Here is a 27762-nt window from a genome sequence, read left to right as displayed (position 1 = left end):
TAATTCTATAAACATGTTCTCTCCTCCTTACATCCACATCAGTTAGCCTTCCCATGCTTACCAGTGTCACATCTAGTATTTTCCCTGCTTTGTTACACAATACAGACACTCCAGAACAATGTTCCCTTCCTAAGTTCCATATTATATTTCCACCCTACAACCTTTCTGTTTGCATTCTTTCTTCATTTGTCTGGAATCTTACATCCTCTAACAGAGTAACATCCACATCACATTTAGCACACCGTTCCAGTATCCCTATCTTTACAGCATTAATAATACTGTTCACATTTACTGAAAGTGCTCTGAAATGATTGCTTTCCCTTATTTTATGTTTAGGGGAAATATTTTAAAATTTTTATGTTCTTAATTTTACACTTTCCCCAACTGAATATTTGTTCCTGGGCTTGTGTACAAATAATCCTTGATCTTTAGAATCAGATTTTTCACTGGCTAGAATGTCAGAAAAATACTGGCATCAGTCTCTTCTTCTGACCCTTTTCCTTACATGCACTTTCCTCATTTTTCACTCCATACTTTTCTTCTTCTACAGTTTCTTCTTCACCTAGCTCTCCTCCAGCCTCATTTTGTCCTTCTCCATGTACATTTTCTTCCCTTCCATTTCTTTTTCATCATTTACTGTTTGCTCTTGGCAATCCATTCAAAAGTGTACCTTTTTAACACAACTTGCTTTTAAGTATATACCTTCTTGCCGTAGGCCATTTCTTCACACACTAGTTAAATTGTACCGTGTCATAATCTTTAATAAATGAAAAAAGTCCCCACAAAAAAAAAAAAAACACAATTTAGGCTGGCCAGCACATCTTAATGTCCCTCTATGACCAGCCATAAAATAACAGCTAGTGTTTCACCACATTTTTTTACATTTCAAATTAGCTTCAAACCTCCACCCTCCATTCTATACATTTCTTTCATCTCTAACTTTTACAGTATTATCAACAGTTTCCCACAGACCCTGAATACATTTTAATGACTTCTTCCAGTTCACCAATTGTAGATTGCAAAGTAACTTTTTTATCATTTGAATTACTAGCAGACAACAAATAATTGTTCCACACATAAATATCCTACTTTTTGTTACACAGTTCCAGAAATTTCATCATCAGTCTGTCTGTTTCAAATGTTAAGTCACAAAACGTTTCTGTCCCAATATGTATAAAAGACTGAATTGCTTGAACTTTAAATCCCAAAAGAGTTACCGAATTGTCAATACATAATATCTGTCTAGGTCATTGCCATTTTTTGTCGTTACTCTGTCTGCTGGTCTTCTCTTCTTTTTAAAAACACTTTTACTTAAGAGTCAGTTGCTGATCTCCCTTTTTGCCTGCTGTCACTACTGCATACATTTTAATTACTTCATTATCTGTTGCCAAAAAAAAAGCATCTTATCAGTTTGTTGCTACTTTCCTCATTCATTGTCTGTTACTGCATAAGCTTTAACTGCTGCATTCTGTGTTCCCACATCACCCTGTTCCTATTCCACATTATCACCCTCAGCACTTCTGAAAAGGTTATCTGTCATCTCACCCCATGAAAGAGCAGAGCTGTCACCTGGATCATCCTGCCCAATTATTTTTAACAGAATTTCATCCGCAAGCCCTCCTGATGTCAGATGTGTTACATGCATGATTTCAACAGACTCACTTACTTCCTTCTCTATGGAGACAGATAAATGCTGCTCATTTGTAACATTTACCATACAGGAATCTTTGTTTACATTCTGAAGTTCCATATTGAACAATTGTTGTTTTTCTTTCGTCTTTTCACAGTTAGGGGTCGCCACAGCGGAACTCCGGTCCGCTAATGATTGGCAGTAGATTTTTTATGGGTGCCGAGGTGCCGGCTCGACTCCCAACCTTCAACGAAGGCACGCCCATTCTACGCATGTCTTTCGAACACCACTCGACCACAGGGAGGACATGCAGACTCCACACAGAAGGCCCTCCAGCCGAGAATCGAATGGGAGAACCTCTTGCTGTGAGGCGACAGTGCTACTGCTGCACCACCGCTGCGTTGGTTTCATATTGCACAATTATTTTCTCCAAATTCTCATTTTCCACCTCCAAACTCTCCACAGCTTTTCTCTCCTCCCCCATGGTTCTGCTTTCCTTAGGCCTCTTTCTTGTTGCTTTAGGAGTCCCCCCCGCCATGCCATCCAGCAGTTCCAAAGAGTAGGGGAAGTTCGCTCATGCCCTGGCCAAATTTCCCATAGCAGTAGTAGCAGTAATATGAATACCACCTCCTGAATCTCCTGAAAAGAGATCACTAGCCTAGTATGAATAACCCAGTCAACAAAGAATAAATACTAAATATAAAAATGCTTAAATTACTTATGTTCTGTTTTTTGTTGTTTTATTAATGAAACACATTTTGGAGAAAGAAGAGATATGCACGTTTTGTATTCTTGAATGTCAGTAACACTTGTACCTGTAAGACATCACATCAGTACTTGAAACAATGACAATCCCTGCAGAAGAACACACACCATCATAGTTAGTATCAACAGATATTAAAATAAATGAAGTCACTGAGGGACGTAAAACAAAAGTTGGTCTAATTTCATGTACTGAGCACTGGATGCCTATGCAGCCTTATATATATATATATATATATATATAGGGATCAGCTTCTAATTCAATAAGTGCCTTTGCTTCACAATGTGACTTATCTGTCTTACATATAGGAAAAAGCACAAGGCAGAAGACAATCACATACAGCAGTATATATATATATATATATATATATATATATATATATATATATATATATGTATATATACACACACAAAAAAACTTAAAATGTAAACTGGAGGCAAAGTAGATATTATTTACCTGCTTGTTACATGGTTAGTCCAAGAGGACTCCCAAAATCTCCCCTCTCAGGAAATGTTGATTTTTTTTTTTTTTTGGGGGGGGGGTTCTTTGACTGTTAAATGAGCTGACCACTGGGCATTCTTTCACAGAAAATGGCATCATATACTGACAAAAAATTAATAGTGACATACGTACTGTATACAACATATATTACATCAGTAAATGTTCAATAATATTTGCACCCGCAACATTGTTTAACCAAACTCTATTGTATGACATGATGGATAAAAAGTAGCGAAGACAAATGAGAATCATAACATTATGGTAGGACAATCACCTAATGCAGAACAGATACACAACATGCATATATTAGCTGACCGTTCAGCAGTTGCCAAAAACATTCCAATGTCTAAACTTGAATGTGATCTCCAATTCCTTGTAATCTACTCTGCCCACAATAACCACAGGATTCAGATTGTTAGGAAAAAATCTGAAGATTTATTCTACTATCAATGCCTTTGCTACACCATTGCAAGCTACTCCAAAATGCTGTGTGCCTATCGATAACTCACAGGGCAACATTTCTTTTAGTATATTAAGGTATTAAATCACTCTCCACCTTAAAAGGTAAAACTCCCAATACTTGAGAACACACATATAAATGTAGAAGCTCTAACTATAACTCTGTCTTGGTATAGTCTCCATTTAAATCTGCTGTTGGGGGAAAGAGCCTTCTCTAGACTTGTAATAAACAACTACAGCTTTTAAAGATGCTCTTAAAGAGCAGTTCAAAATATGATCTATATGCAAGTGTTACCATAGTAATTGCTGATCAAAAGAAAATATATGCTTAGCACCTTCATAGTATTTTTTTGTGCACATTTACATTTTCTGTGCTTTTAGATATATGGATGGATCTGTACTGGGCTACATTTTGCCAATATTTTACTGAGAATTTGCAGTTCTTTCTGTGAGATCTGGTGATTTTTATTGCTTGTGAATTAGGTGAGCAACTATAAACTAGTCTTAACGCAATACATCCGAGTGACGCCTCCAGGTGCATCTGCAGTTAACTCCTACTGATGCCTCTAGGCGTCAAATATTGCTCTTTCATATTTGCAACAATTCTAAAACCATGCCATGTACAAGGTTTTAAAATATTTCATCTTAAAGCTTACACAATGGCAAACTCAAATGCATTAATATCTGACTTCTGTCTAGTGCAGGTAAATAGATATTAACTGTTGTTTTTATGATATTAATTTATATAGATTCAATTTTCACATTTTTCTAAATATCACAACCATAGATATTAACTGTTGTTTTTATAATATTAATTTATATAGATATAATGTTCACATTTTTCTAAATATTTCAACAACCAAGTAACACAGACAGAACTCCTTACCTCATACGAAAGCTCTCAGCTAGATGAATAAAATGCTGTTGACAATACGTGTGCAACTTGAGTGGTTGCTGAGATATTGTAAAGAATTTTTTCAAAATGTATCATTACCTTTACTTTAATAAATTTAAAGCTAGGATTTGAATAGGAGAACTAGTAGGGGTTATCTCATCTAGTATCGGGTCTGTACTAAGGATAGGATAGTGGGAGCTGTCCATCCTGGGTGCAGTAAGTAAGGGGCAGGAGGTATGCATTAATACGGGGTACCACTGGCAGATGACAACAGTGTGATACAGCAGTACCAGCATTCAGACTGGAACATCAGGACTGTCTTTCCAGTTATGGCTGGTCTGCTTCATGTGAGTCATTTATTTCATCTGTAGCAAGTGGCTTGGTACAATTTCAGAGCAGAAGAGGATTTTTTTGCTCGTCATCGTAGATTAAGGGGATGCCAGACAGCTGCACAGAGTGCCAGCTATCCTAACTATTCTTCTGTCCAAGATAAAGGAAAATTTTACCACAAAATTTCAGAAATATTTTTCCTATTACACTGTGAACCTTGCACTTTATTAATGCATCTGAATTACTCTAAATGTTTCTTATTACATTTGTACATGCAATACCAAAAAATGGGCCTTCATGGTATTATCTTGTTCTACAGATACATTTATTCGGTTTCCAGGAATCCATTTTAAGTTGGCTTTTTATAATTAATGCTATGTAAAAGAAAACAAGGCCTTAGCTACTTCAACTTACTATTGATACAAAATCTTATCAAATAAGATCTGCAGTTTGAATATGGATATATATCTTTATAGGTTCATAGGTTGGTACTAGGCTATCAGCCCTAGGGCCTATACAAGCCTAGCCATAACAATTCCCTGGAATAAATCATCGCTGTCATTACTTTTACAATGAAGTCATAGTCCTGACTCTTAAGACCATTTGCAACTTAATGGCATGCAATCTCACCTCCAATTACTGCACTCTCAGTCTTTGCTATAACTATCATTTTATTAATTTCCCTCATTATCAGGTGATTGAAATGAGAACCTGTACTTTTTTATTTAAATCATAACGTCAAAATGATATACATCTATCACACTAAAAATTCCATTTCCTCTCACACTGGCAGAGTGGAATTTGTCAAGTTTATTTGCTTTGTCATGACTGATTGATATATTTTGGTTCAAAGAGCAAAAAAAGGAAAATAATAGTGGAGTATATGTTTTAAGGGTCAAAGGGGAGGTGACATTAGAAGTAGAGCAGAAGCGCTAGAGGCTGACTACATTGTGAGGCTAAGGGCAGATGTAGGACATGGCCTTAATAACCATATACCTTTGAGACCCATTCTAAAAACTAGACCATTACATAGATAGTTTTACATCTTTATGAATATTTTAAATGTGTACTTTATATTTTTTATGTTTTTGATACACTTTTCATGTATGTGATATGCTTTCTACATGTGTTTTTATGTGTTGTTTTGATAATTCTTTATACCTTTAAATCTTAAATGGTTGATCATGTGACTATGATTGAATGGTATAAGAATGGTGTTTTACACTAATATGGTATACACCTGAAGAAGCATTAGCCACGGTGGTGCAGCGGTAGCATTGTTACCTCATAGCAAGAGGTTCTCCTGTTCGATTCTTGGCTGGAGCACCTTCTGTGTGGAGTCTGCATGCCCTCCCCGTGGTTGAGTGGCGTTCGAAAGAGATGCATAAAATGGATGTGCCTTCGTTGAAGGTTGGGTGTCGAGCTGGCACTGTAAAAATCTACTGCCAATCATTAGCAGACCAGAATTCCGCTGTGGCGAACCCTAACCGGAAAAAGCCGAAAGAAGAAGAACAACACCTGAAGAAGCATTTAGTGAAAGCGCTTGTGTTTGCAGACATTAAATCTTTTGGAGAACCTGGAGCATTGCCTTTGCTTGTTTTTTGCCACTGGATTGTTTATTACTTGTTGCAGAGGTACCTGGTTATCGTTGGGATATTTTTTTCTTGTGTGCTTGTTAATTAATTTTGTGTTTAATAAATAAAAGCAACATTTCACTGGCCAAAAATGAGAGAATTTAATATGTTTATGTAGTATAGCTCACCCATGTTCTTTACATAATGAATTCTGTAGCAACAAACTCTTTAAGAAATAGTTGTATTTTAGATGCTCATGATATAAAACCATAGTCTGGGACCATCTGTAGAAAAACACATTACTTTGATTATGCAGTTAAAAAAAATAACTCTGAAATGAATTTATCATTTGAAGAGAGGTTTCCTTTCTACATGATTAAAAGTAATTGGGTATCTGCAAATGTTTTCGCACAAAAATTGGAGTTAGCAAATTAAGAAAATCTACTTTGTTGGATGTACAATCAAATGTTTTGGGATCACTGAGCTTCCAATCAACTACAGGAAAGACATACTTGCGTATCAAAATCCTGCTGTCTTGATTTATGATTTATGGCACCTGCCTTTGGAAAGATACATTCAATAACATTTAATTGTTAAAAAAAAGGTTTGGAATGTATAAAACATTAAAGATCCAATCTTTTTGAGTGACTTTATCCAGAGATTGATTGAGTGAAGTATTAAACTTCAAGTAAACATCCAACAAACATTAATCAACTCTGCTAATCTAAATATTCTATAACAAATAGTATGAAATCCATCTAGTGATGGTAATATTTTACATATCATTCTGACATTATCTTAGGATTCTTTTAAGCACTCCACAATAGCAATTACAATATTCTCTGAAATTAACAAAAGGCATAACACCATTATGTTTAATATGAGTAAAGTCGAATGAAAATCAGATGTGTTTGTTCATTCATTCATTCATTCATTTTTTTTTTTATAGGTTCATAGGTAGGTACTAGGCTATCTGCCCGAAGGCATTTATAAGCCTAGCTGGAATGTGTTGGATTTTGCCACTGCCTTAGATTAGTTCCCTGTGCCTCTGTCCAGCAAAGCCATTGAAGTGATCCCTGGGGTAAACTTTCTGTTTCCCATCCACTCGTCAAGGTTTCTCTTGAAGAGGGTTAGTGAGGAGCTCTGCCTAATGTAGATTGGAATCTTGCTTCAGAGCAGGGGAAGTCTCTGGGACAGGAATCTATCCCTCCAGCACATCCTATTTATTGTTGTGGTGATATTTAGATCCTTGCAGCATGTCGCTCGAGGGGATATGGTTTTCTTTAGGTGGAGCATGTCCATCAATTCTGAGTTGGACATGGCCTTGTATGTCAGGCAGAGATCACCTCTAAGTAGGCGGTATGCAACTGAGTACAGCTGGAGTTTCTTCAGTCGAGCTGCATAGGGCATCTGCTTGAGGCCAGTGATCCTCTTGGTGAGGAACTTCTGTGGTCTTTCCAGTTGTTGCAGGTGTCTTGTGAGGTACATCCCAAATGGGGCATTGATATGATGGGTCTGATGAGTGATGCGTAGAGGGGCCCAGTGACCTCTTTTGATCTGGATGCAAACCCTTTTGTGATTAGGTGGCCCACATAGAAAGATTTTCTAACCACTTTGGAAATGTGATTATCAAAGAAGAGGTTACTATCTATTTGAGTCCCGAGATCCCTTATTACGTCTTCTGTATTTACGGGGATACCGCCTATGTGGTAGTTTGTGGGTACTTTGTTTTTTCCAAAGGGGATGACTATGCACTTTCTGGCATTTAGTTTGAGACCATGGTTTTGACACCAGGTATCTGTCTCAGAGAGACCCTTTTGGAGGATGTCTGTGTCAGCCGGAGAGTCAATTACAGTCCCTAGTTTGCAGTCGTCTACAAACTTGGTAAGCCATAGTCCTCCTGTGCTTGCCTGTACCTCTGAGAAGTATAATGCCAAAAAGGAGGGGTCCTTTGACTGAGCCCTGGGGAACACCACTTGTAATCGGTTTAGAGTCAGACCTAACTCCTGCAACTCTTACCATGTGGGTTCTGTCCATGAGCCAGTTGGCAACCCATCTCGTGACATAGAGGTTTATGTTCAGGCTGGTGAGATAGTCTATAATACCTGAGTGGGGAATGATGTCAAAGGCCTTTGTGAGGTCTAGGTAGGCTGTGTGGACCACCTTTCCCTCATCTATAGCCCTGGTAACTGTCTCAAAGTTTTCTCTAATTACCTGTTCAATTCAGTAAATTGTCATGGGATAGGCATAGCCAGTTCTGGCAATCTGTGGATGCAAAGCACAGAAACTTATTTTGTACAGGGCATGATTGTACTGCAGACTGTAAATACATTCCTTCACTCAATTTTTGAGCAGTTTGGAGGATCACAAAATAAACTATAGTAAGGCACTGAGAGATAGGAGGAAACTGAAGAACCCAGAAAAAAATTATATATAAACAGGAAAGACATGTATACTCTACCAAAAGCACTGTAAAAAACTAAGTAGTATGTATGTATAGCATATAGATATATATATAGCATATAGATATAGATATATATATCTATATATATATATATATATATATATATATATATATATATATATAGATATATATATAGCATATAGATATAGATATATGGCATAGTGGCTGGGAAGCCCTGGTCACATACTGATCACTGTGTTGTACTGTATGCTACTTATATATTAATAGTTGGGGTTGATTCTACAAGAAGGTATGGTATAGAAATAAAATGTCTAAATCTGAAGCAAGATGGATTTATTCTCAGTAGCCCAAGACAACTTAAAAGGTGCAGATGACTCTAGGGCTACATGTTGGCCAATGTGTCTTGATGGAGTCAGGTTGCAGACCTTTTGGTACAAAGTGTGTTCCAAAGAGGAGTCTCCAGGGAGCTGTATGTGTAAAGGATAAAGACATTCCACAACATGTTCCTGAAGCTTTGACTAGAGATACAAACTATAATCCTGCAAAAGAAAAAAATAACATAATTATTCCTGCCCTGTTTGATAAAGCATATTGGAGGGAAATTACTGTTGTCTGTTTATTTTACTAGTTCACTTTGGTAAAAATGCATAATCAGGGTGAAGGAATGTTGACATTATACTGATGAAAAGAGGCAACACCAAACTAATCACTGGCAATAATGTACATAAAATGCTGTAAACACACTGGATTTTGGGGGATATGTGTAATCAAGAGCATTTGCTGATAAAGTATTGGCTAAAACAGAATAGCAGCGCATTCATGACTGAATTTCTTTTATGACATTCAACACTATTCCACACAGGTTTTGCAAGCAAGTTATTCTCTCAAAAGCTGTTTCCAGAAACGTGTATATACATAGATATATACATATATATATATATATATATATATATATATATATATATATATATATGTATGTATAGATACTCACACACACACACACACACACACACACACACACACACACACACACACACACACACACACACACATATACACACGCACACACACACACACACACACACACACACACACACACACACACACACATGCACACACACACACACACACACACACACACACACACACACACACACACACACACACACACACACACACACACACACCCACGCACACAGACAAACAAACATATTTATATTTAAACCAACACTCACACTGAAAAAAAATAGATTTTATATATATATATATATATATATATATATATATATATATATATATATATATATATATATATATATATATATATATATATGGGTCTACTTTGGAAGCTGTAAATTTCAAAACTTTGAACTTCATATAGTCAAGGCCATAAGATCGAAGTTTTGAAACTTTGAATGGTTTAAATGGAGATTGCCGTTCATAGCTGAATGGGAAATTTACCATTCTCTTTACTGTAGTGTGATCTTGGAGTTGGAATATTTAATTTGGAGGGGGGTGTAGGGGGAGTGCAAAGGTAAAAATAAAAAAATGTTGTTTTATTTTTTTTTTATTGAAGTTTCAAACTTTTGATGTTATGGTCTTGACCATATGAAGTTTGAAGTTTTGAAAGTTAGAGCTTATGAAGTGTGATATATATATATATATATATATATATATATATATATATATATATATATATATATATATAGATATAGATATATACATGTATGTATGGGTTCCCTACACATGATTGAAATTTCAGAAAGCTGAAACCCATATGGCCGAGACCATATGATTGACTTTTGAAATCTCGATCATGCAGAACGGGCATTTCTTTTTACTGCGGAATGGGAAGATTCCCATCTTGCGCACTCTAGTGCGATCTCGGAGTTGATATATTTAAATTGCAGGGGGTGAGGGGGTGCAGCCCCCCCATAGCAATGTGTAGGTAAGTTTTCTTTCTTTTTTTTTTTTTTTTTACGTTTAAAATTTCAAAAGTCGTACATATGTTCTCGACCATATGGGTTTCGGCTTTAGTAGACCCATATAAAAACAATACATTGCAAAGGCAATTGATCAAACCCAACTTGTTGCTCAGCAGCCGATCAAAAAACAAAACAAAACAAAAAAAAAATGAAGAAAACCATTGTTTTTTTTGGGTGGACACTAATTATTGCACTACAGTTGGGGAAGGTTAAATTCCCCAATGCCTGCTGTGCTGTGCAGAAAAAAAAGCTGGCATGTTTGATCAGTTTAACCAGCTTTTTCCCACTCTATGAGTTGTCTTTTGCAACTTCTAAGTACTTTGCATATACAGCCATATCATATATTGGTCTGAAATATTGCATATCTACAGCTAGTGGGGTTTGGCTTTGTTCGCTTGAATGTACCCAGAAGCTATGTAGCAGAAACAATGTCGTCAAGAGGTCATTTGTTTATATTTTATGGGCTTCCACTATAGGAGGTTTGAGGTATTACAGTGAAGAGTCTTTCTTGCAGTTTTTACTGAATGGTGTGTCTCTGTAACCTTTTTACCATTTGCTTGTGTGTGTGTGTGTGTGTGTGTGTGTGTGTGTGTGTGTGTGTGTGTGTCTATTATAGACAGATATGTATAGCTTTGTAGATACACATGTTTAGGTTCACTGACTTTGCCATTTGAAACTGCTTGTACTAGTCAGACTGATCCAAGTTGATCTGCATGCAAATTAAATACTGTCAATTAATTTAATAATATTATTAAAGGACCTACTTGGCAGAAAAATAAGAACATATGTTCTTTACCTAGTCATGAATTTTACATAGTCTAGTCTGGAGTGGTAGTGCAGTAACTAATTATTACTAAATTACATTTTTTATACATTTGACTGCTTGTATAACCTAATTTTCCTGGAAAGCTAGAAAGTTACTTTTGACCACAATGCTCTGTAATGGCACAGCTGATGAGCATATAAAGCCCTAGTCACTTAGGAAGGACATTGTAAGCTAAGTTAGAGAATCCTCAGTAAGCATGTTAGTAAGTAATGGTGCTCTGACTCTTACAGATTTGTTTTCCTATATAACTGTGCCTGGAGAGGAGACTGCAAAGAGATGAGATAGCATAGAATTTGAAAAGAACTGGAATTTGAGTATCAGATGCTGCATCAGCACTCCTTCCACACCTTACTCCCCACCCTCGGCCAGGGTATAATATTTCCCACCTTAGAAAACATCCCTGAATTAGTCAATTAAAATTGGCAATGCACATCCAAACCTCCCCCCCCAAAAAAAAAACACCAGCAAACTGTTTGTTTCCCGTCATACTCATATCTTTTTTTCAATACTTTTATTCCTGAATACCAAGTTTACAAAAATATAAATGTGTTCAGTAAATACACAACTTGAAATTAATACAAGGTTCTCATAAACATATTTTGCTTAGTAACAGTCATTTAGCATTAAATGAACATTTTATTTCATACAGAGTTTTAAATAACAAAGGCTTTTGTGTGCTTTTCTTAACAGTGACTAGCTTTGGATCTTATTATACCCCCTTTGTTATGCATACCCCTTGCTTAACTTTGCATGTATTCCTATAGGTTTAAATTATCCCCTGTTTTTGAAGTGTATAGAACATTCGGAGGTAAGGAAAGACTCAGTAGGATCATGGACCCAGGGGTGAGGATGTATCAATACATTGTAATAGAGCTGTGAATCCTTACAGCCTGAATAGCTTTATGACACATGTGAATATAAATAACAAAAGAGAACTACACATACTTTTGTGTGTTTTTCCTTAGCAAGAAACTTTAACATATGATATGTAAAATGATGCAAGATCAAGAGAAATAAATTTTAAAGAAAGTACCACAAGATTTCATTAGCATGGTACACAGTAGGTTAACTGCGTAGGTCAGAAATGCCACAGAATGGAATGAAATTGCTAACTTATGCTTTTTAACACACAGAAGTCAGGGAATTATTCTATGGGGAAGAAAATAATCCCTGGGGAAATGAAGTACTGTGCTTAGGTGCACTTCTTTTTTAACATTCACATTCATGAATACATATATATAGATATATATATATATATATATATATATATATATATATACCAGTAAATCACAGATATACACATGGATTAAATAAAAAAAAACTTGTGTAGAATCCAAAAATTAATAAAATATACACAAGAGACAAAGTACTATTTAGCTTTCAAAAATTTCCCTACAAGCCTAGATTATCACTTCTTATCAAATCTTCCAGGCCTAACTATGAATGCAGCATGATCTCAGACTTAATTTAATGTGTACTTCAGTTACAGTAAAAAACTGAAATGAAAAATGGGAATACAACTTGTTAATAATACAAATTAAAGTAATGAGCCAATCATTGTATATAGAGAGAATACATTTGTAGAAAATATCTTGTAAAGTTCATAATAAGATGACGTGTTAATATGCTATAGAAACAGTAGGAGAGATCCTTTATAGCATAACTCTGGAAACTGTTGCCATAAGTAAAGCTAAAAAGTGCCAACTTCAGCAGATCTGAAAACACAATGTATGGTATCATATACAGATTCAAGGTCTCATCTATGAAGACAGGGTTTAGTGCCTCCAGTTCAGAAAGAAGGGGTCACGTCACACCTAAGCAATTTTGAACCCTTCATCCTGACCAGAGTTTTGTATAAAATCATTGAGAAAGAGCGTGAGAGAGACAGACTGCAGCTTATTCAAAATGATGCATAGGACCTACATTTGTTAGACACAGAACAGTGTAGATTTGTTTAGGAGACAGAAGGTTTTCTGAATCTTGTGATTTTGTGTGCAGCTGTAACATCAGCACTTAAATGAAGACTGATGCTGCATCCTACTTATCTTGATCTTAGTAAGTTATTTAGCAATATTCCTTAGAAAGAAATGATTGAGAAAATAAAGCGTTACATTTTGGTTCATATATAATGCAATGGGTAAAACACGGGTTATACACAATAGGATGCTAGATGTCAGAATGGGAGGTCACCTGCCTGTCTAGATGTGTGTTACAAGTGCTCCACAAGGCCCTGCAGTTAGATGACTTCTTGGATTATTTTTCATCTATACAAAAGTTGTTAAAAACTTCTTAAAAACTGTTGTAAAAATATGGTCTAGACAACAAAATATGCTTATGATTACAAACGTGTCATCATAATTACTTTAATGAAAAGTCTTAAAGTGCAGTTGTACTCACCAGGAATGTAGTATTATGAGTTCTTTTTTTTGTAAAATGGATATGAATTAAGACTACAAAATGTTAACATTATAGTAATAACAGTATCACTAAAGATTTAGGTGCATTTGTAGTCTGCAATCTAAATGCAAATATTGTGTGTCTATCAAAATCAGGAAAGCATATTTTTGTAGCCTAATTTTAAAGATAATCTGCACTTCCTCCTGGGTGATCATTATAACACTTTGTGCCTCACTGATTCATATGTCTTCTGAAATACAGACTATATTCTGTACGTTTGGAATATGCTATCTGCAGGAACTTGAAAAGTATGTTGATGAAAAGATATAGAAAATTTGAATTACTCACAAAAGTTTCAGGATTAATCACTATATTATAGGTTGCTAAATTGCCACATCCATTTGGTTTAGAAGGTAATTTCTGACTCAGTTTATCCCTATAACAAGCTGTTGGGAAGTTAACACCAGATCAGGGACCGAATACTAAATACAGAAAGCAATAATAAAAAGTGTCAAATACGTTATATAATGAATATGAATATAATGAAATACAGTTCCCTTTACAGTTGAAGTCAGTCATTCAGTTACTTTAAAATAATCCCGCTATCTGTGTATCAGAATTAAAAAAAAATAATAATTAATTTGATAGAATAAAATTAAATAAATTTGGCTTAGTGTTTTGACAACTGTATTACAGGACAGAATGCTGTAAGCTTGACATCCAAGTCAGTGAACATACAGATCTATAAATATTTCCAATTTTATACTTCATTTATGTATTTATGTTGCAGAATCTCTTACATAATTAAATAAATGCACATAAATTATTCACCAGTCACAGAGACCTAACCAAAGCCTCATCTTTATAACACCTAACAGTTAAGCATATCAACAAGAGCCTCGGCTCATGGTATCAACTATCTTCATCACAAGACACACTCAGTAACAAAAGCAACTGTGTCCAAACAGCTACTGTTCACATCAAAGCTGGATCGTAGTGAAATGGCACCCTAGGCATATTAATGGATCCCAGGATCACTAATGCCATGCACTATCTTTTCACTTGACCATTTCTCACTGATTACTATTACAATTCCAGGCACAGATCAGTATCTCAACAGAAATGATTGAATATTGAATGCAGGTGTCCAGCAGATTAATAGACTGGACTACATTTTTCTTTACTATCAACTACCCAGATGGGTATGATAAATGCAAGCAGGCTATAGAGAATAATGATTTTCTATAAAACCTTTTTCAAGTTTTTCTCTTTCTTATGCATTTGTTTAAATCTAAAGAAACAAAGGAATCTGCACAATTTATTCCACTATCAGCATACAACAGTGCAAAGATGAAATAGAACCATGTGAAAAGGTCAGATTTTCAGTGAGTCAAGCTGTTTCACATTTGAAATTAACTGACTTTATCTACAGCTTTGAGGTCTCATGGATTTTAACCGCAAGGATAAACTATACATATGCTTAATTTGTTATTAATTTAGTAAAATTAAAAATGTGAATATGCTCACACACTGTTAAATAATGCTGAATGTTCTACAGATGTGTGTGAGATAAACCTGCTACACGAGATATGTAATATATACAATATGAAGATCATCTTTCAATTTATATACACCTCCATTCAGATTGTATATTTTAATTGTTGCTGTTTTAGCAAATACATGAAAAGGGACTTGCTCAGTCAGAATTTCCAGTAATCAAAGGCAATTAAATGAATAAATAAATCTGACTTGAAAATTAGGTTTCCTTTCAAAATTCTTTTCTCAGTCAACCACAGTTTTGCTCCTTCCAGCAAGCCAGTCAAGCAAGTATGTCTCAGTTACGCCCAAAGCATTTAATAGGCCCATTTGCATAAGATATTGTGTTATGCTGCTTCAAACTGCTATCTTGCACTGCTAGTGTTGTGTCTACCAAACACAAACCACAAAGAGAAACAGAAATATTGTAAACAAACACTGGTTCACATCTCTTCTTCCTCCCAAACCTGCAAACTTCTGCAGGTAATGTTTTCTAGAAACACTCCATAAAGGGAAGAAGTTGACAACATCAGTAATATATGTTCACAGAAGACATACTACTTTTTGACAACATCTTAAATATTTTTGAGAGATCCAGATATATCCAAGATATAATTATTTCTACATTTTTGACCAGGTTAGCATACAGTGTTTATGAAAATTATGATGCAGTCAATGTCATACAAAAGAATTACACAAGAGGGTTTCATTTAATGTCAGTGCACATGTTGTAGGTAAAATGCTTTCTAAGCAGCATTACATAAGTCAATGTGATTTGTAGTGTCTCTTCCACAGCATAGATATCCCACAGAGCTGTTATGTGGCCACTTCTTGTTGGACTTAGTGGTTGCTACCTATCCATTTTTTCTGCATTATCCATAAATCAAACCGATTGTTTGTTAGTCTGAAAACACTTATAAACCATTATTCTGTCTAAAAAACGACTATCAGAGTTTGTTAAATCGGCAGATACACTGCAAGTCAGGAAAAGACAGCATTCTGCCTCTCTCCGATGCGACCATGACATCATGAAATTGGCAGAAAGTGGGTGGGGATAGGGGAGGAGATGAGTGGGGTTAAGGGAGGTGCAAAGCTTGAGACCTTGGCCCAGCTTTGCTCACAAAGAAAGGTAGTAACCTTAGTTAGACTATTCCGCTTAGATATAAAAGTAGGAAATGACTGTGGATAATCAAATATGCTGTTAACTGAAAATTGCATTACATAATTATGTTACATTACATAATTATTCCAATAAAATATAATATCAGTGTTTGACAACATAGTAAAAAATGCACACTTGGTAGAGCAGTAATTGATCTCACCTTTATTGAAAATAAATGTAGCATCATGAGGTTGGACAAAAGGACCCAGCATTACACCCACCTCTCTTATCAAACCCATTACTGAACACAAGGCTGATTACAAGCCACTAGAAAGGTCCCGAGTAGGTACAATGGCTCCTTACTTAAAAGAAGACTGAACTGAAAAGTTGAGCTATTTAGAAAGGGTTCAGGAGCTGTCGTTGTATTTTGTTTTATAGGTTAAGAGGTGACCTCAGAATGTTCTATAAGGCAATGTCTTTTGTGGATCTTTTTGAAAGTCTATGTCTGGAGCATACAGTTGGGGGGATGAGGCTAGAACAGTGAACTTCCAGTGGAAACATGCCATTTTTTTATTAAACTTTCTTGCAAAATAAAATTTGAACTTTAGACCAGAAAGCTGTTTTCAGTGACTGATTTAATTGTGGTAATAAAACCATTTCCTCAATTAAAATGTAAACACGCACTCACACACACACACACACACACACACACACACACACACACACACACACACACACACACACACACACACACACACAGCCATAGCAAACTACTTTGGTGTCCTGTGCCAATCCCTTTTCTAGTACACTCCTCAATTTTTCTGTTGAGGGACAACAAAACTCTTTCTTAATTAAAATATGCAGTTTGCTACTCATACCACACATGAAGTACACAAGAGCTTTAGAACTCACTGCAAATGCACTATTGGCATTAATTTCTAAATGCTATCAGTGCACTACTGACTTTTAAGCATCAACTGATTGTGCCCAATAAGACCTTGCATCCAGTGTGGTTGCCCCTTCACTTCTCCCTAGCTATGCCTTTGTGTATATAATATCATTATGTAATCATGAACCAACTTTAGAAATAATAACACACAATACTGCACTACCAGTTCAAAAAAATACAAAAAAACAACTCACAGTTTTCCTTTTGCAATCAGTAACCTACAAACAAAATTCCTCAAAGCTAACTACCTTGTAAGACCACAATCTGACTACTGTTCTGTGCGCACACACACACACACACACACACACACACACACACACACACACACACACACACACACACACACACACACAAAATTATTTATATGCATATGTATTCTGAATAAAATTAAGTGTCGTAGATGTTTAGTTTTTATATATATATATATATATATATATATATATATATATATATTTTTTTTTTTTTTTTTAATTTATTCATTTATTGACCTGCATGTTTTTCACAGACAACAAGAATACTTATAGAAAGCCCATTCAGACACAGGGTGAGCATGCAAACTCCATGCAATCAGTGAACAGTGGTCAGCACTGACTGAACCTAACAGCCTGTACTTGTGAAATAGAGAATGTAACCATTGAGCCACCATGCTACCCCACCTGGTATTAACAAAAATCCCCTCCCTCTTTACCTAGGTGTAGGCATGGGCTTTGCATCCATAGCAGGTATTCTGATAAAGTCACTCTTGGACTACAAAGCCCTAGTAAGAAATGCACATAGGGGCTAGTGTGGAAGAACAGGTAATAAGACTAAGGTATCTGTCACATGGTTTTATGACTTGTGCTACCCACTTCTGTTTATATGTGCTGTGCTGCATAATGCAGTTCCCACATCTGTATTAGTAAAACATGAAGAAAAGCATAACACATCAGTAGAGTATAAGCATATATGCTGAATATACCAACAAACACATGGTTTGTTCCAGTCTCTCCCAATCCCACATTACATAATGCGTATTTCAGCTATAGATGCCTCTGCTAATGGCAGTCTAACAGTACTGGGCATTGAGGCTGTCATGCTATATTCCCTCACTTTTATCTGCATTTTTCCCGCAGACAGTGAGCATGTCTCAGATTACATGCTGTATTATGTTATATAGTGTATTCTTACTTTGGCCTGTATGCCTACCACAGTACTTACACCACTTTGTCTCTATAGTTTGCACAGATTACCAAGCCTGACAGACTCTTCCTGCCCTGGTTTCTTTTATTGCCACACCTGGATTTCACTGCACATGAGAAGAGTATGGCATACTGCATTCATATGAAGTACTTCATATATGAAGCACCCTCTATCCATGGCCACTTACTGAAAGGAGCATGATTTCACTCTTATACTTATGTATGTCCATCCAGCACCAAATGTGCCCATTTCTCTTCACCTTTTGAGCAGAACAACAGTTCTGTGAATCTAACACCGCCTTATGGGCTGCATTGCTGATAAGGGTTAATTTGACTTGTTCGGAATAAAATACAGTTTAGTTGTATTTCATACTCTGTACTACACTGATACAAAGAAATAAAAGCTATTTCATTTTTGAATGGCATTATAGGAGACATTTAACATTCCACAGCAATGTTCTTCAGCTGTTTAAAATATGTGTGATCTGTTAACCAGCACTCATTTCACCCCCCCCCCCAAAAGTAAGATTTAGCTAACTGAGGGCAGACTGTGGATAAATGCTTAAAACATGTTTGTTTTAATACAATCACTGCTGACCCAGTACAATGCTGAAACTACTTTTTATATATGCTTGGTTATCAATTGCAATGCATTATATGAAAAAATATTCAGTTCAACAACTAATAATTATGCTGTGTACAGACAACAATAAAGTGAATATAAAAGCAAATGTATGTAGAATCTGGATTGTGAACTATTATTTTTCATAATATCTTTCATGAGGTATCCATTTACGATGACTGTTGGCAGTCTACTGGCATGTAGAACATATAACTGATTATGCATACATAATATGGATAATTACTAAATAAGGACTAATTTGCTTCTGTAAGAATGCACCGATGCTTAGAATCCTGCTTACCACTTCTGACGTTAACAGTCACTTTTGCAGAGTCTTTCCCGACTGAATTCTCGGCTTCACAAGTGTACTCTCCAGCATGTTCCATGCTAACCTTATGTATTGTAAGTTTGGAGCTCTTTCTGCAGAAACAAAGAAAACAAAAACAAACATTAGAGTGGATACATTCAATATAACAAAGTAATATTGGATTATAAGAGGACATGTGCATTGTGCATAGCTTAAACAGATTTCACTAGCTTTAGTTTGCTTTGTAATGCACAGTATTAGCCTATAGCTCATGAAAGTATGTTTACCTGGTTGACATTTGGTGATCACATGGCATTTTCAATAGACTTATCATTTTACAAAGCAATACAGGAAAAAATGCTCATTGAAAAAAAATAATGTACTTAGACTGCTCACCATATATTTAGATCTTTCAGGTGGACTCACATTATAAATAGTTCTTGTCTACTTCTTCCTGTGTAGTAGAAAAAATGTCTTAACTGATTTTTGTTGGAACTAGGACTGCTTAACAACTGCTAGTAATGGAGCATGCTCAGAACCAAAGTAGTTTGTACAGGTGTTTTTCTTGGAGTGGATATTTATTACTGGTATTTTTATATGTGTACAAAGAAACACAGATATAAAGGTGATGTGCAGAGCTGTAGTAACTACAGAGGGATTAAACTGATCAGTCATAGCATGAAGTTATGGGAAAGAGTAGTGGAAGCTAGGTTAAGAAGGGAGGTGATGATTAATGATCAGCAGTATGGTTTCATGCCAGGAAAGAGCACTACAGATGCGATGTTTGCTCTGAGAGTGTTGATGTTGAAGTACAGAGAAGGTCAGAAGGAGTTGCATTGTGTCTTTGTGGACTTAGAGAAAGCATATGACAGGGTGTCTATAGAGGGGTTGTGGTATTGTATGAGGAAGCCGAGAGTGTCAGAGAAGTATGTAAAAGTGGTACAGGATATGTACGAGGGTAGTGTGACAGCGGTGAGGTCTGCGGTGGAAGTGACAGATGCGTTTAAGGTGGAGGTGGGATTACATCAAGGATCAGCTCTGAGCCCTTTCTTATTTGCAATGGTGATGGACAGGTTGACAGACGAGATCAGACAGGAGTCCCCGTGGACTATGATGTTTGCAGATGACATTGTGATCTGTTGTGAGCATAAGGAACATGTGGAGGAGAGGTGGAGATATGCTCTAGAGAGAAGAGTTATAAAGGTCAGCAGGACTAAGACAGAATATATCTGTGTGAATGAGAGGGAGGATAGAGGAATGGTGAGGATGCAAGGAGTAGAGGTGGCGAAGGTGGATGAGTTTAAATACTTGGGATCAACAGTTCAGAGTAATGGTGGGTGTGGAAGACAGTGAAGAAGAGAGTAATGATGCTAAGGATGAAGCTGCCAAGTAGCAGGAAAAGAGGAAGGCCTAAGATAAGGTTCATGGATGTGGTGAGAGAGGACATGCGGGTGGTTGGTGTGACAGATCAAGATGCGGAGGACAGAAAGAGATGAAGACAGATGGTCTGCTGTGGTGACCCTTAATGGGAGCAGCCGAAAGAAGAAGAAGAAGAAGACAAAGAAACACAGCTATATTAGAGAAAAATAAAGTACATTGAATAATAGCTTGTCCAGGAGTCCATCTCTAAGATCTACTTACACACACATAGCATTTTGTTTTCAGTTTACTCCTTAAATGAGTATTGGTTAGTATTTTGGGCGATCAAGTAGTAAATAACTGAAAACCTGATAAGAAACAAACTTAGGAATGACATGCTTAAGGCAGAATGCCCTGTTAAACAGCTCTGCAAATGAAGGATGGTCTTCGAAAATGCATATCACACATGCCTCTGTGGAAATGTCCCTTGCAGATACAGAGCTGAAGCACACACTACAGGAGATAACACTTCACCTTGTCTATAGTAGAAAGAGAATGATGCCTGCTTTTAGTAGCACAAAAACAGGGATGATGACTGAAATCACAGAGACCGCTATATCTGAGTTAGTCACTTTGTCCCAGTGCAGTGTCACATCTGAGGTTATTCATAACAAATCAGGGTGTATGGAACAAAGCCTCCCACGTTTGAGAGGGTAGGTCTTTTAAAATTTCCCTGGAGATAAACTATGATGCAAATTGCAATAAATTCATAACATAATCTAATTAACTGAAGAAGTAACAGGGGTTTACTTGCTGACAAAGTGGCATTCTGGACCCCAGCAAAACACACAAGTAAGTAGTCCAGCTTACAAGAAATGTGTTTTTTTTTTCTTCAAGTAGTGTTTTATAGCTTTAAATTGGGTAACAGGAATAATAAACTGAAATACAAAGAAAGCTATTGCAGTCTCTTTTATAAAGAACTAGGTTTAAAATGAGATAGTCACCATCAATCACTGTTAAGGATGAGGACTTAATACATTAACTGCTCTAAGTTGCATGTAGTTGTAAGGGAACATTATAGAAAACTATACATTGTACGCTAGTCCTACTTGTCTTAAAACTGATGCAGCATTTTGCACAAAACTGTGTTGACTTATAATGCTTTTACCTGCTAAAAGGCATGTTCTGTTATTGGCGTACATTTTTTGATTTTACTGTATAAATCAGGTTATAATCCTCAGATCATACGCTAGACTGCTTTTGTGCATTTCTGCTGTTAAACTCCCTCTATAAAGTCTTTTTTGGCAGTTGCCAGAAAAGTTATTACAAAAAAGTGCAAACTGAACATAGTTCCTACGTTCAAAGAATTGAAATACCAAGACTCTTAATGTGTTAATTGTATAAGATTATCTTGACAATTCAACGTGTTCCTATCATTGTATGACAATATGTGATGCTGAATTTCTTCCTTTCTGTGTATATACTGTAAATATGTTAATAAAAACTTTCTTTAAAAAAATCTTTGTGCAAAAGGTAATTTATAATAGTACTTTCATGAAATTTTTACTGTTACACCAAGAAAAATAGAAATAAGCCACAAGAGTACATTTCCACCAAACAAGAAAGATACAAGTAAATAAGCAAGCTAGTAAATATCTAAATGAATAAAGTCAGTATGCCTTTTTGTCCTGTAACAGTAAAGAGTAACATCCCTTTTAGACAATTCTGTCATCGAAGCCAATTTATTTTGCACAGTTTAAGTCCAATAACATATCAAAGGGTACTTTCAAGGTTCCTCTACAGATGATCAAGGTGAAATTCCTTGATTCTCGGTAGCCTGAATAAAAACCCAGAGGAGCATAACCAGTGCAATTTGTAATTGTACTCTGGCAATGACTTACTTCTTTAGTACATTTCTGACTTCTTCATCTTGGTGCAACTATGGTGTTAGTATATAGACGTTTGAGGGGGCAAGTCCCCACATAAGGAGTGCAGGGGGCTTGCCCCTGTACAAAACATTTAAAGTACATTTTTTCACCCTTTCATGTTTCGGACATTGTTTCAGACATTATTTCTTTGCTATTTCCAGTCCTCACAATTTTGTAAATCAGCATTTTATAGTAGGTTCTATTTTCACAAACAATGGTTTGTTACAGAATAGCTCAAAATATGGCATTCTGTGTAAATAAAATAATGTACTCCTATTTTTTTTTTATTTTGTTCCTTCCCTTCTGATTGGCAACTATCAGCCCTTGTACATTCCTTGAGAGTTGTCTTACAGGTTGCCATCAGTGCCTTTGTGATTAGGTTTCTCAAACGTGACACCTAGTTGGTGCTTCACCACCCATGGGGTGTATTAAATGTCTTCCGTTGGAATGCGCTTATGTGCATAAGCATGCCTATGAGTACCACCTTCACTGGCTTGCAATAACAAGCCCATATCCTGCAAATCCTGTTGTCTAGCAAGCCACATGTAGAACAGCAGCAATAATACTCCATTATTCTTCCCCCAGGACAGGTGAGCTGATATAAACTGTTGATTTCATACCCTCCTGCTGGCCTGGATCTGCACCAAAGCCACTATTTAAGCTCGGGTCATCTGGATCATGGCCATGGCTTTGTTCTTCTACATCAGTGAAATGAACAATCAACTGCTAGTATTCACTACAATGGGAGTAAGACAGTCTAGAACTGACAACTATCCCAATCTGTATATTCACAATGACCGGGTTAACTTATCTAAAATAGAAAATAACATCATGCATGACATTTTTGATGGTATCCTGTGAAGCTAGAAAAAATTGACTCAGATTTGTGTACATCAAGAGAACAAACCTTACTTCTTCAATCTTACATTCTAAGTAGTACTTTATCAACTAAAACAAAAATGTAACCACTGAGGCTGATTTGATTGCCCTTATGACCTGTGAAATAGATTGGCACTGCGTTACAGAAGACTTGCCAGTAATCATAAACATACCACCCCAGGCTGCCTCACTCACCTTTCAGGATTCTTGTTCCTGTTCTTCTGCTTTATGCAACAGTTTAAGTGTTTCATGAATGTAATTTATTACAGTCACATTAATCAGCATGTGAGCATTTATGCACTCATATTTGGTTGTGCAAGTCAAGCCTTTCCGTATCACATGTTAACCAGTCAGAGTGTGTAAAACTGCAGTCACCTCTGCAAAATTGAATAAGAGAGGCACTGAAGTATGTGCATGGATTAGTAATCCCAGAAATCTCCCCAATGAGCCATGTTTTTTGCAATATTGTAGCAGATACAACAAAATATAAGAGGGAATTTGTCTTTGTTGAAAGATCCACTGGTGTCTTTTCCATTTAAGTACAAAAGACAAAATTGACGTGCTTTTAAACATACAGTTGTCTCACAGAACAGCAAATCAACATGCACTACTGACTTCTGTAGATAATTATTGATTTGTATACTGCTGACTGTGAGTCCGTATCAGTTAATCGAGTTTTCAGAAACTCAAAAGCCATATGGTCAAGACCATGTGACTGAGTTTTTGAAAACACAAAGCTTTTGAATGGAGATCACTGTACAGTGAAGATAGTACAGTTGTGTACACTTACCATAAATGCAGATGTTCGAGTGTATTCACTGTTGCAGTCATCACACTTGGGTTATCTGCCTTCAGTTAGCCCTCAGTCGGCCTGAATACCAGAGTCTTAGTATTTCTGCGTCAGATGCTGTCGCTTCTTCCATGATGTCAAGTCATCAGGGGTATAAAACAGGCAGCCAATGTCATTACATCAGTTTTTCTTGCCCCAAATGTCAGGATCCCCCAAGTAGGGAGCTAGTATATGGTGGGGAACACCACCAGTAAAAAGTAAATACCAATGCCATTAGGAATGGCCATAGAGAGGAGAGATAGAAAGACAGAAAAAAACAGGGGGCTGTAGGGAAGGAAACCAGGACTGCAATAGTGAATACATTCGAACATCTACATTTATAGTAAGTGTACACAACTGTACTATGTTCTTCATGTTTCACTGTTGCAGTCATCACACTTGGGTTGATTCCCAAAGCTGAGGATGGGTGGAGGCAGTCAAGAAGTGTTAGGGTTGGCTAGTAGGCCTTGCAAAACTGCTGTAGCAAATCCAACCCTGGATATGGAAAAGATAGGTAAGTGGTAATGCTTGGGGAAGGTGTGTACAGAATTCCAAGTTGCAGCTTTCAGACTGTCCCTGGTAGGGACTTACCTGAGAAATGTTGTAGAGGTAGAAGTAGCCCTAGTGGAATATGTTCTGATCCCGTTTGGGGTAGGATTTCCATGGTGCTTGTAGCAGAAATGCATGCAGTGTGCTATCCATTTGGAAATGGTTTGTTTTGAAATGGCCTTACCCTCTGCCCCTGTAGCAAAGCTGACTAACAGCTGATCAGATTTTCTGAAAGGCTTAGTCCTGTCAAGGTAGAACCTGAGTTGTCTGTGCATGTCCAAGGAGTGCAGGATCCTTTTCCCTTTATTCTGAGGGTTAGGGAAGAAGGTTGGTAAATGGATGGATTGGTTTAGAGCCACACTAGACACCACCTTAGGCATAAAGGACGGGTTAGCCCTGAGGGAAATCCTGTCAGCATGGAAAATAATGAAGGGTTCCATAGCCATTAGTGCCTGTAACTCAGACACTCTTCTAACTGAAGTTATGGCTAAAAACAATGCTGTTTTCCAAGAGAGGAATTTTAACTCTGCTGAGGCAGCAGATTCAAAAGGGGGAAGCATGAGCTTTTCCAGTACAAAGTTAAGGTCCCAGGCAGGGTTGGGTGCTTTTCTAGGGGGTCTTAAGTTGTTAGCCCCTCTCAGGAACTGTTTGATGAGAGGGTGAGAGAAATGAGGTGGCTCAGTATTTTAATGAGCTGACATGGCAGAGGCATGAATCTTAAAGGAGGAAAAGGATAGGCCTCTGTGTCATAGCTCTGCTAGGTAATCCAGGATTAGTGGTAAGGAGAGCACTGCTGTGTCCTTTCCTTTAGATTGATTCCAAGAACAATACCTTTTCCACTTTTCAGCATAGGATTTCCTTTTACTAGGCCTTCTGGCTTCAAGATTGATATACAGCACCTGTGTGCTGAGGGTTGGTGGTTAGGTATTCAGTGGATAAGCCAGGCTGCGAGGTTTAGGGTTTGCAATTGTGGATGCAAAATCTGTCCCTCCTGCTGAGACAGCAGGGTAGGAGACTGGTGTAGGTGCTAGGGTGGCACCATTGTCAGGTTGCATAGGAGGGGTACCCAGTACTGGCACAGCCAGTCTGGGGCAATAAGAATTGCCCTTGGCCTGTCCTGTTTTATCTTGAGTAGTACTCTTGAGGGAAGGGGCAGAGGGGGAAAGGCATAGACTGAGAGGTTTTTCCATTGGAAGGATAGGGCATCCACCTTCCAGGCCCTGCTGTGAGGGTTCCTGGTGCAGTATTTGCTTAACTGGTGGTTCTTGGGGGAGGCAAAGAGGTCCACCTCCGGTGTCCCCCACCTCTGGATCAGAAGGTTGAAGGTGTGGGTCTAAGAGATTTCTGTTTAAGTTGTCTGCCAGTGAATTTTGTTTGCCTGGCAGGAATTGTGCTTGTAGTTGTACTTGGTTGCTCAAGGCTGTGTTCCACAGGGCCATGGCTAACCTGCAGAGTGGGTAAGAATGGGTTCCCCCTGCTTGTTTATGTATCACATAACTGTGGTGTTGTCTGTTTTTATCAGCAGTTGTCCTGGAAGGATTAGGTATCTGAAAGCTGTCAGAGCATTCTATACAGCTAGCATCTCTTTTTGATTGATGTGCAGGAGAATCTGTCCAAGGCTCCAGTGGTCCTGAATGCATTTGTCTGTCATCTGCACCCCCCCATGCATAGTCTGATGCATCTGTTGTCAGGGTTTGGGCGGTAAAGGGTTGAGTGAAATGCAGTCCCTTGTTGTGGTTGCATGCTTCTGCCCACCAAAGAAACTCTGCCCTTAGACAAGGTATGATAGGAATGACTTATTCCAGTTCCTGAGAATGTTGTGACCAAATACTTTTTAAGTACCATTGAAGTTTCCTCATATACAGTCTTGCATATGGAATTAGCAGAATACATGAAGCCATGAACCCTATGGCTTGCAGTATTTTTCTTGCAGATAGCTGGGTTCTGGTGGCCATTTGTTTGAAGTAGTTTGTTAGAGAGACCTGTTTTTCTGAAGTGAGAAATGCCTTCTGGGAAGTTGTTTCTCACAGGAGTACAATGTTTTGACTGGGTACCACTTGTGATTTATTTTCATTGATGGTGTACCCCAATGAAGTGAGAAGGCGTTTTACAAATGCCAGGTGCTGAAGTAGCAATTTCTGACTGTCCACCTGAATCAGGCAGTTGTCTAAGTATGGGAAAATTTGGATATTTCTCTGCCTGCAGCATGCAATGGCTGGAGCCAGGCAATTTGTGAATACTCTGGGCACAGTAGATAAGCCAAAGGGAAGTGCAGAAAACTGATAGTGCATAGAGCCTGCCCTAAAGCGTAGATATTTCCTGCATGACTCCCTTATGAGGATGTGCAGATAAGCTTCTTTTAAGTCTAGAGTGACTAACCAGGCATCCTTGGCTAGCATAGGAAGAAGCTGTTGCAGGGTAAGCATCTTGAATTTTGGGACCACCAGAAAGTTGTTGAGAATTGAAAGATCCAGGATTGGGTGCCAAGAGCCTTCTTTTCTGCGTACAAGGAAAAGTCTTGAGTAGAAACCCTGACCCCTTTGTTCGACTGGAGCAGGTTGAATAGCACTGATATTGAGCAGGGAAAGTACTTGCTTTTGAGCCTCTGCCCACTGGTTTGAAGGAAGGTCTGGAAACCCACTTTGGGTTGGCAGTGAATGGAAGTAGAATTTGTACCCCTGGATACAATGTTGAGGACCCATCAGTCCTGAGTAATGGACATCCAGTTTTTTGCATGAA

The 27762-nt window shown here is 37.3% G+C and overlaps 1 protein-coding gene across 2 annotated transcripts in view; it reads right to left on the bottom strand.

The window, feature by feature from the left end:
• The window catches only part of NRG2 (neuregulin 2), a 675057-nt gene that overhangs the window by 450156 nt on the left and 197139 nt on the right, over positions 1-27762 (bottom strand). For both annotated transcript variants that reach the window (XM_044069465.1, XM_044069464.1), the window contains exon 3: positions 19474-19592. In XM_044069465.1, the coding sequence (XP_043925400.1) occupies positions 19474-19592 (119 nt within the window). The remainder of the gene's footprint in view (positions 1-19473; positions 19593-27762) is intronic.

Source organism: Protopterus annectens, chromosome 4.part0 (assembly GCF_019279795.1).
Source record: "Protopterus annectens isolate FY-2018-M chromosome 4.part0, PAN1.0, whole genome shotgun sequence".
In the NCBI taxonomy this organism is placed as follows: domain Eukaryota; kingdom Metazoa; phylum Chordata; order Ceratodontiformes; family Protopteridae; genus Protopterus; species Protopterus annectens.
This window is presented reverse-complemented; position numbering and strand designations above follow the sequence as displayed.